We start from the raw sequence: 8957 nt of genomic DNA on the forward strand, positions 1-8957 counted from the left end.
ATTTATAATTTGCTAGCCTAAAAAAAAAAAAAAAAAAAGTTCCGCATAGCCCATTACCAACCGGATGACAGAGGTTATGTAATGGGCAGGCCACTTTAGGTGTCACATTTACTTCAGACATCTGACGGGGAGAAAATAGGACTTTCTGTGATAGGATAATTGCATAGTGGAGAGTAATTCAAACGGGATGAGCATGATAAAATCACTCTGATTCAACTAATCACTGGCAAAAGTGATGGAGGAAAATGATGAAATCAAGCCAGAAGAGACAGAGAAAAAGATCAACATTGTTTAACAGCCAAGAGATGACAGGCTGTATTAAAAAACAGGGTTACTGTACTGCTTTTCTTCCCCTTCACACTAACCAAACCTACATTCACAGATTAAAGATGTTACTGCACTTTTCTGAATCACTCTTGCCAGTCTGACGAATCTTGTATATACATCAATGGGGATTTTAATAATCAGTGTTGTTTGTGGATTGAGTTCTTCTTATATGTGTCCTTGAGCCCCCACCAAGGACTTACACACCACCGAGGAGCATGGGGCACTTGAAAAGCATAAAGGGAGGCCCAGGGCCCCAGACCTCACCCAAACTGCTGGGAGCGTGGGGGTGGGACAGAGAGTGGCCCTTGGACAGAGAAGTTTCCTCAGTCTAGTGCATCATGGTGACAGAGTTGAGCTTACACTCTGTTCTGTTGAGAAGGGGGTCGCTGCTCTGTGGGTGACATTGGAAAGGAAGGGTCCCTTCACGGGGGGAAGGGGGGGTCATTCTAGTGCAACCACGCACATGGTGACTGCACTGCAAATTCACAGGCAAATGTGCACTGAGACCTGGCTCTTCAAATGCTCGCAAACTGTGGCAAACTGTGACTGTGGTCACTACGACATAAAGGATATTGTTCCCCTGGTCTCCACATAAACTATAAGCCAGTATCTCAGTCCACATGCCTGACTGAAGCCAACAGATCTGCTGGGCTCCCAGGACCAGGTCTGTCTCATCTGTCTCCAGGCCAAACCCTGACTTGGATAAAGCCTTTTTAGAGACTGCAGATAGGTTGGGGACAGTAGATGGCATGGGGGCTAATGTGGCTAGATCCTGCATGGCCAACTGTGTGGTTCAAGCCCCAGACCCAGCAGCTTGACAGTCATGTGAGCACATGTGCAGAGGTGCCCAAAAGGCCAAGAGAAGAACGGAGAAGGGACTGCAACACGGCCATGCTCCCGCAGGGTTGCTTTCTCATTTTCCTTCTCTCTCTGTTTCTGGCAAAGGCACGTACCCTCCAGAAATTTCATTTTAAAAAATCCTACAGATGGGGAGATTGACACAATACCAGACCGGTTAACCAGGATGTTACGGCAACAACTGTGCTGACAAAGGGTCTGTGGGTCTATTTTAAACACATGAAATACACATTTCAAAGAATCCTCGTTGCCTTTTTTCTGAGGATATTTCGATTCAACCAGAGCAACTTCTTTTTTCTTAACAAAGAAACTGTACCGACCACATCAAATAGTCTTGTTTATAAAGAAAAAGAATTTAAACCAAAAAGATTTCAAAATTAGGCAAACACAAAGATGCTGAACCCAGTTCTTGTCCTCTCTGTCATCTTCCAGGTGCTTCCAGAAGCTGCATGACTCCCTCTCTATTAAATGCTCACGTGTTGGAAATTGCTTCTGCCATCCAGAACAGCAAATAGTTGGCAAACGGGCACCGCAGGCCAGGCACCACGCTAAGCACCTCACAGACACTCAAAGGTGCTGCGATGCTACCATGGGGGTGCGAAAACGAACCCTCTCGAGTCCTGCCTACGTGACCTTGGCAACTAACTTCATCACGCCAAGCCCCTTTACTCATCTCTAAGACATATTAAGCTACAATGCCTCTTGTCCTTAATCAAAATAGTACAAAAACATTTCGGAGACAAGCAAAGGTGTGGGATTATCAGGTCTAAGGCAGAAATAACTTGTGGAAATTTGCTCTGGTCAATGAAGCATGAAAGAAGAGAAAGTAGGAAATGATCTTTTATAATACAATGATTCTGGAGATAATTATTAAAACTGAAAACTAAGCAAACTATACATTAGATACAAAGGGCTCTTCAGATTTTAATTCTTTCCCATATCCTGTACCAATATGCCATTAATGTAGGAGATGTCAACAGTTACCTGTTCTAGAAATAAGACTGAGATGTCCCATTCAGTGGGCAACAGGGAAAGATGTTGGAAGCCAACATGGACATCCAAAATAATGTACACGCACATTGCAGTTCCCTTCGCTGAGTTGATATTAGGAATTTCGGGGAGCTCCTGTCAGTCAAAACTACTAACAGCGTTATATTGGGTTTTCAGAAAAGTCACCATGTATTTTTTCTATGTTTTTCTACACAAAAATGCATCATGACTTTTCTGACAACCCAATCATTCCAGTACTATTCCAATATCTGCAAGAACTTCCAGTATCTCCTAGACATCGTTCACCCCCTTGAGATCTTCAATTCCACATTTTGCGAGCATTGCTTACATTTTTTACAGCTGCTTGGTTGAACCACAAGGCACCTTTCAGTGATGTCTGGCAACCAGTGAACGTGGATACAGGTGTGGGCTGTCCTCTATAGTTCATCTAATTAACGGGCTCCTTACCAATTAAAAGAAGAAAACGGGCACCAGAACCCTATATGAGGAAGGCAATCAGGTCCCCAGGGACCACTTTCCCTGGTTAACAAGACTGAAGAAATAAAGTGTGTTCATCCAATAGTCAACTTTCATCTTCCAGAGTCAGTTCCTCGGTACACAGCTTCTAGGCGTCTATCTTGTCTTGGGGCAATACCAGGTTGGAACAGAGGGACTTACCCGCACAGCCTCGGACTTCTTGTGGAACATCTCCTCCATGTTCTTCGCCAGCTTCTTCACCAGCTGGAGGCCGTCGATCTCTTCTATGGCGACGTCCTTCTCATACTCTTTGTATTTCTGTAAGAAGGGAGACAACATTAAAGGGATGTGACACCATAAACCATCACACCGACGAGCTCAGCACACCTCTACCTACAAGGAATAAATGGAAATGAAACGATAAGCACGACTGTTTCTGTTGAATCTGGAGGTACTGGACTGTATTTCAAAATTATTTCCTTTGGTTTGAATTTGCCAGAGGTCCTGCGCTTACCAGAAGGAGAGCGAGAGACAGAGGGAGAGGAAAGGGGAGAAAACACCCCACAACGGGCCTGGTGCCATCGCAATGCCGTCTCCGTTTCTTCATCCTGTGTCGATTCGGGGCGGAGCATGTGCACGCAAGCACGTACATACACACGCACGCACGCAAACACAGGTGCCCAGCATGCTCATCAAGCTGCTTTGGGTCAGAATTCTGAACAGCTGGTCACATGAAGCTGCCTTAACCCTTACGCGACCAGCAGCGTATTTTGAAATCATTGACCAACTAGGGAGGAGTGTGAAAACTGACTTGAGAAAGGAATAAATCTTATAATAACCAAACTCCATCATCTGTCTGTTCATAAAGGATTGATTTGACTGACAATTTACTTTAATTCTAAATTAAAGGTAATTTTTCATTAAAAATTCGGGACCAGCAGATGGCATAATAGCTATATTATTGGACTCCCATGTAGTTGACCGTGGTTGGAATTCCAGACCCAGTCGCTTAAACTCACGCCGGGTGCGTGTGCGTGTGTGCCCAAGATCCCAAGAGGAGAATGGAGGAGAAGGGATTGTGGTGTGGCCATCCCCCCTGGGGGCGGGGGGGTGATTTCTCGCTTTCTGGCTCTCTCTGTCTTCTGGCAAGTGCACGCACCCTATAGCAAAAACCTCTCTAATTAAACAATCAAAAAAAAACTCATCACATACCCTGGTAATTTATCTGTTTAAGCCAGCAGATCACAAAGTCGTTCAAAAATGTTTTCCTAGAAGTCCCTGTGAGATGTTCAGGACTCCAGGAAGTCCTTTTCTAACTGCATGTCTATGAATTCCCTTCAACAAATCACAACAGAAGTAAACAAATAAGCACATGCGAATATATACCTGCCTTTCCTTAAGTCAAATATAAAGAGAGAGGCAAAGTAGAAAAAAATCCACTCCTCTAGTGTTGGTTTTATAAAGTATGGCTCTTTTTAATAAAATAGGTTATTCATGTTAACATGTTATGAGTTTTTTACTCTTTGAATTGATTACTTTTTAAATTTATTGGTTTTAATTTCCTCGGTTTCCTATTTCATTTTATTTTTTTACTTTATTTTATATATTTAATCACTGTATACCAACACAACTTGTAAAATGAATTTTCCCAGCATGAACACTGCATACCAGTCTAGTTAAAGACATCAGACATGCTGTCATTAACAGACAGCCCTCCACTTAATTTCTACTATGCCAACTATCCACAGATACAACTGACATACAATAGGGGCTCTGGGCCAGCCAGCAACATGTTGGACAGCTGAATCCCACATGGCTGGCAGCATGGTTTGAGTCCAAGACCCAGCAGATTGGGAAAAAAGAAAAGAAAAAATTAAAAAACTGAGTACATGTATGCATGCCCAGTATCTCCAGAAATGAAGAAGAGATTGCAGTATGGTCAGCCCCCTCACGGAGTGCTTTTACACTTTCTTCCTCTCTCTCTCCCGCAAGGAGTGCACATGCCCTATAGCAAATTAAAGACACACACCATAAAAAAGAGGCTCTTAGGGAGTCCCCGGTATTTTATAAGAATGTAAAAGGGTTCTGGGACCAAAAAGTTGGTTTAACTAAAGATATAATTCTGTTACCCCTGTAAGGAAATATTGTTTACTAACAGGAACTTTTCAAATGAAGTTCAAGATACTTTTAATGTCGACATTCATTCGTTTGTTATGCAGTTATCAAAAAGCTGGGGAATTTAAAAATTGGGGAACATACTTATTTTAATTTGTGGGGAAACTCTGAATCAGTTATAACCCCTCACTCCAAATTCCTGCTTCAGAAAAACAAGTAGTTCTATATTGCACTCCGGATCTAGAACCCTTCAGGAACATTTTTAAAGTGGAAAATAGAATCGCTTTATGGCAGGATAATCTTAGGGATACAGATTTATATCTTCTCCCTGTTATCTCCACCCTTTACCTTAAAAAAAGAAAATGGAAACTGGGGGGCTGGCAGGTGGAATGGTGTTAAGGACACTGGGCTTCCACATGACCGATCACAGTTCGAGCCCAGAGCCAGTGGCTTGCTTTCTCACTTTGTCTCTCTCTCTCTTTGTCTCTCTCTCTCTCTCTCTCTCTCTCTCTCTCTCTCTCTCTCTCTCTCTCTCTCTCTCTCTCTCTTGCTCTCACTCTATTCCTCTCTGGTCAAAATTAAAATAAACAAAGTTAAATAAAACAATAAATTTTTTTTAAGTGAAAACTTGGGGGAGGTTCAGTTTTTCCTTGCCAAAATGAATGGAGTGTGCATGTGTATGTCACACACAACCCTCTTCCCCTTCTTGCTCAAGTTTCCAAGCTCTTTCAGGCTATAATACAAGAGTACCTCTAAAAATTCAGAGAAAAATGAAATTAAACTAAGTTTATTTTAGTGCAAAAAAAAAATGAAATCCATGCATTTTTTTTCATAATATACTTTTTCCCCCATAGGCTTTTTGTTACAGGGCATGTGTGCTCACTGGAGAAAGACAGAAAGGGAGAGTCTGAAGGAAAGAGAGAAATCACACCCACGAGGGATGGCCACACCACAATCTCTTCTCCTCCATCCTCCTCCTGCGACTCTGGACATGCACATACACGCACCTGGTGTGATTTTCAAGCTGTCAGGGCCAGGACTCAAACCATGGTCAACCATATGACAGTCCAGTGCCTTAGCCAGCACGCCACGTGCTGGGATCCCAAACAGACATTTTTAATGAACTTTCTGATGACTCCTCATACTAGGTACCCTTAAAGGAAAAGAATAGGGTTTGAGGGCAAGGGGAGAGACTCTAAGGAAAGAAACGACAGTGAAGAAAAATTCCTCAGATCCCTCAAAGAAAATCTCTGATGAGGCTAAGGGTGGGGCTGAGGGCATTTGGCCATGGGTTCTAGGAGCAGCAAAACCCCCTCTTCCACTGGAACAAGTAGGTAGGACCCTAAACCTGGAGTTCGCAGCACTCCCCACCAGACACTGGCAGAGTGACAAGAAGAGATCCTCAGACTGGTCACGGGGCCCAAGGCTTGGAATATCTCAGGATTCAGTTGATCCTGAAGAAATGATCGAAGTGTTATTTCTGGGCCACCCAGTCTGGACCAAGAGAGATGCCTGCTACATTGTTAGACAATTTGAACGTCTCTGCGGGGTGCTACAATGGTCCGTGCGTTGTGGTGTCCTGCTTTTCCCTGCTCACTGAAAACATCTATAAAAAATTCTACTAAGTTTGTCTTCAGGGCCTCTCTCTTGCATCCCACCTGGAAAACCATTATTCCTTCTAGCTTCCCCTCCTCCCTGCCAAAGCTGTCCTGGCTCCCCAAGACAAAGAGGCTGCACGCCCCATCCCAGCACCCCAAACACTCTGAGTTCATTTCTAGTGCCTCATTGCTGGGGTGGCTCAGAAGGCAAGGACAGGTCGTTGTGCTCGCCCCTCCCCACACCCAACCACCAGCCCAGAACAGACACTCCAGGACTTCTGTGGATGAAGCCTGTTGCAGAAAAATTGCCATTTAACAGTACAAGGAAGATGCACACAAAGACACAGCTGCATTATCTAAGGTTCTTTAAGAGTGACCTTTCCCACCCATTGAGAGGTTGGCTGAACCGGCCCAGAGCAGGAGGCCATGGAACCAAGGCCAGTCCAACTCTAGCTCCAACCAGCAGCATCCTCTAGTGTCTAAGGAAAACTTCAATGACAATAACTGGACATTTTCCCTAAATTCAAATGCAAGCCAGTAATTTTAGAGCCAAAAACCCCATGGGCTTCTCTGCCACCTGCTACATATGCTCCAAGAGCCAAAGGAGAGGGCCAGGTTATGCCCAACACCTATCCACTACCCAAAATGCCAGGTGCAGGCAGTGAGTAAAGGCGACATAACTAGTATTCACAGACTCAGCAAAATGAGCCTCTTTCTTAAGGGGTTTTGTAACTTACGGTCATCGAGAAGCTCAAGATAAAGAAAAATAAAAATGGACTTCACAGTTAACCTCTGCCTGAATCTTTTGGTTGTTCTATCCAGCCCCAGTATTCTGGCCATATGTTACTTGCATGTGCTTCTTGCATAGATTTCTAGAAGGGACTCAATTACTTGAACTCCGATTTTCACTGAGTTTGCAGGAAAATCTTCCCGCTTCTTCTTTTGTTCTGCACCTGCTGTGTGAAAAGGAGCCACCAACTTTATGGAGGGTTTCAGCCTCCAGGACTGTGACACAGCTAACCAATCTGCACACAAAGTCCTGTGCCAAGCTGAGGATTCAGGATCTGGGACAAATTTAGCAGTCCACTGGCTCTGTTCCTCTCCTAGCCCCAGTCCTCACTTCACACATGCTAACAGGTCCTCTTTGCAAAAGGGCCAAGCATATACTACTCTCTAACCACCCTAGGGAAGCTCTCCCATAAGCAGAAAACACTGCCTTTTCAAAATGTCTCAATGCCTGCTGGAATCAGGTCAGAGGAGAACATAATGCCTTTCTCTTACCAGGAAACATTTCATATTGCTGCGATCAAATGATTTTGAAGAAGAGGGTATAGCCCAACGGTAGTAATTAATTAATTACAAGCCTTTAGTGGCTTAAAAGGGTAATACGTATCAAAAATATAGGGGCCAACCCTGTGGCCTTGGAGTTGAGACAACCCGATCCCACATGGCCCCAGCAGTACAATTTCCAACTGCAGTAGCTTGAAAACCACTCCAGGCACACGTGCATGTGTGCCCAAAATCCCAACAGGATGGAGAAATGGAGGAGGGATTGTGGCTTGACCATGCTCCGTGTGTGGGGGATGGGGAGGATGCTTTCTCCCTCATGTTCTCTCTCTCTCTGTGTTTGTGTGTCTCTCTGGCAAGCACACACACACTCTGGCAATTAAAAAAAAAAAAAGAACCTACCATAGAAAACCAAGCAGCAACTAGACAAAGTAAGTTACAACAGTACAACAGAATTCTGCAAAGCCATCCCAAAGTGTGTCAGAAAAGGTAGGAAACATGCATACAGTATGTTACCACAGCCAGTGCTCACTCAGTGACTTCCATGTTTAACAACTACTCGGACTTACGACGAGTCCTCCAGTGCGGGAATCCCCTTCCTCAGTCTTTGTCTCAGTCTTACGGTCGGTTACTATTCACTAAGCAAAGCATTTGCAATCACACAAGACTACATATTTCATCTATAAATCTATATCTCATTGTGCACCCATAGTAGTACTCACAATAAATATAAATGATTACGCCAGACTTATATCATTGTGTTGTGGTGTGTCTTGTCAATTTCTGGTACTTACATAATGCATGTTTTTGGCATGGATAGAATTTCAGTATTATCTGGGACCAGCATTTGGCTTAATGGCTATGTTGCTGGACTCCCATGTAGCCGACTGCGGTTTGAGTCCCGGACCCGGTGGCTTGAACTCACACCAGGTACGTCTTCATTAACATGTGGTGTCGTGTTCTATCTGTTGAAAAATGCATACCCTATGGGACCACAACTCACTGCAAGACATCCAACTTTAAGTCAGCCAATGCGCTTAACAACTTAGTCATTAAGTGAGGAATTCCTGCATGTGTTACATACAAAAACTGATTACTTTTTCCTTAAATTGCACACACACACATACACACACTCGTGTGAACACAAAGAGGACATATGCTAAAAGTTCACAGCAGGCTGTGTAATTATCAGTGATTTTTTTTTCTCCTTCTTGCTTGCCTGTACTTACTCATTTTTATAATAAACATCCTCTTGTAGAAACTCATCAGTACAAAAGTTACAGTTATATTTAGACTAGACGATCG

The 8957-nt window shown here is 43.7% G+C and overlaps 1 protein-coding gene across 1 annotated transcript in view; it reads right to left on the minus strand.

The window, feature by feature from the left end:
• The window catches only part of CACNA2D3 (calcium voltage-gated channel auxiliary subunit alpha2delta 3), a 931343-nt gene that overhangs the window by 711295 nt on the left and 211091 nt on the right, over positions 1 to 8957 (minus strand). The window contains exon 5 of the mRNA XM_006143064.2: positions 2854 to 2970. Within this exon, the coding sequence (XP_006143126.1) occupies positions 2854 to 2970 (117 nt within the window). The remainder of the gene's footprint in view (positions 1 to 2853; positions 2971 to 8957) is intronic.

This window comes from Tupaia chinensis, unplaced genomic scaffold (genome assembly GCF_000334495.1).
Source record: "Tupaia chinensis unplaced genomic scaffold, TupChi_1.0 Scaffold000091_1, whole genome shotgun sequence".
Taxonomy (NCBI): domain Eukaryota; kingdom Metazoa; phylum Chordata; class Mammalia; order Scandentia; family Tupaiidae; genus Tupaia; species Tupaia belangeri.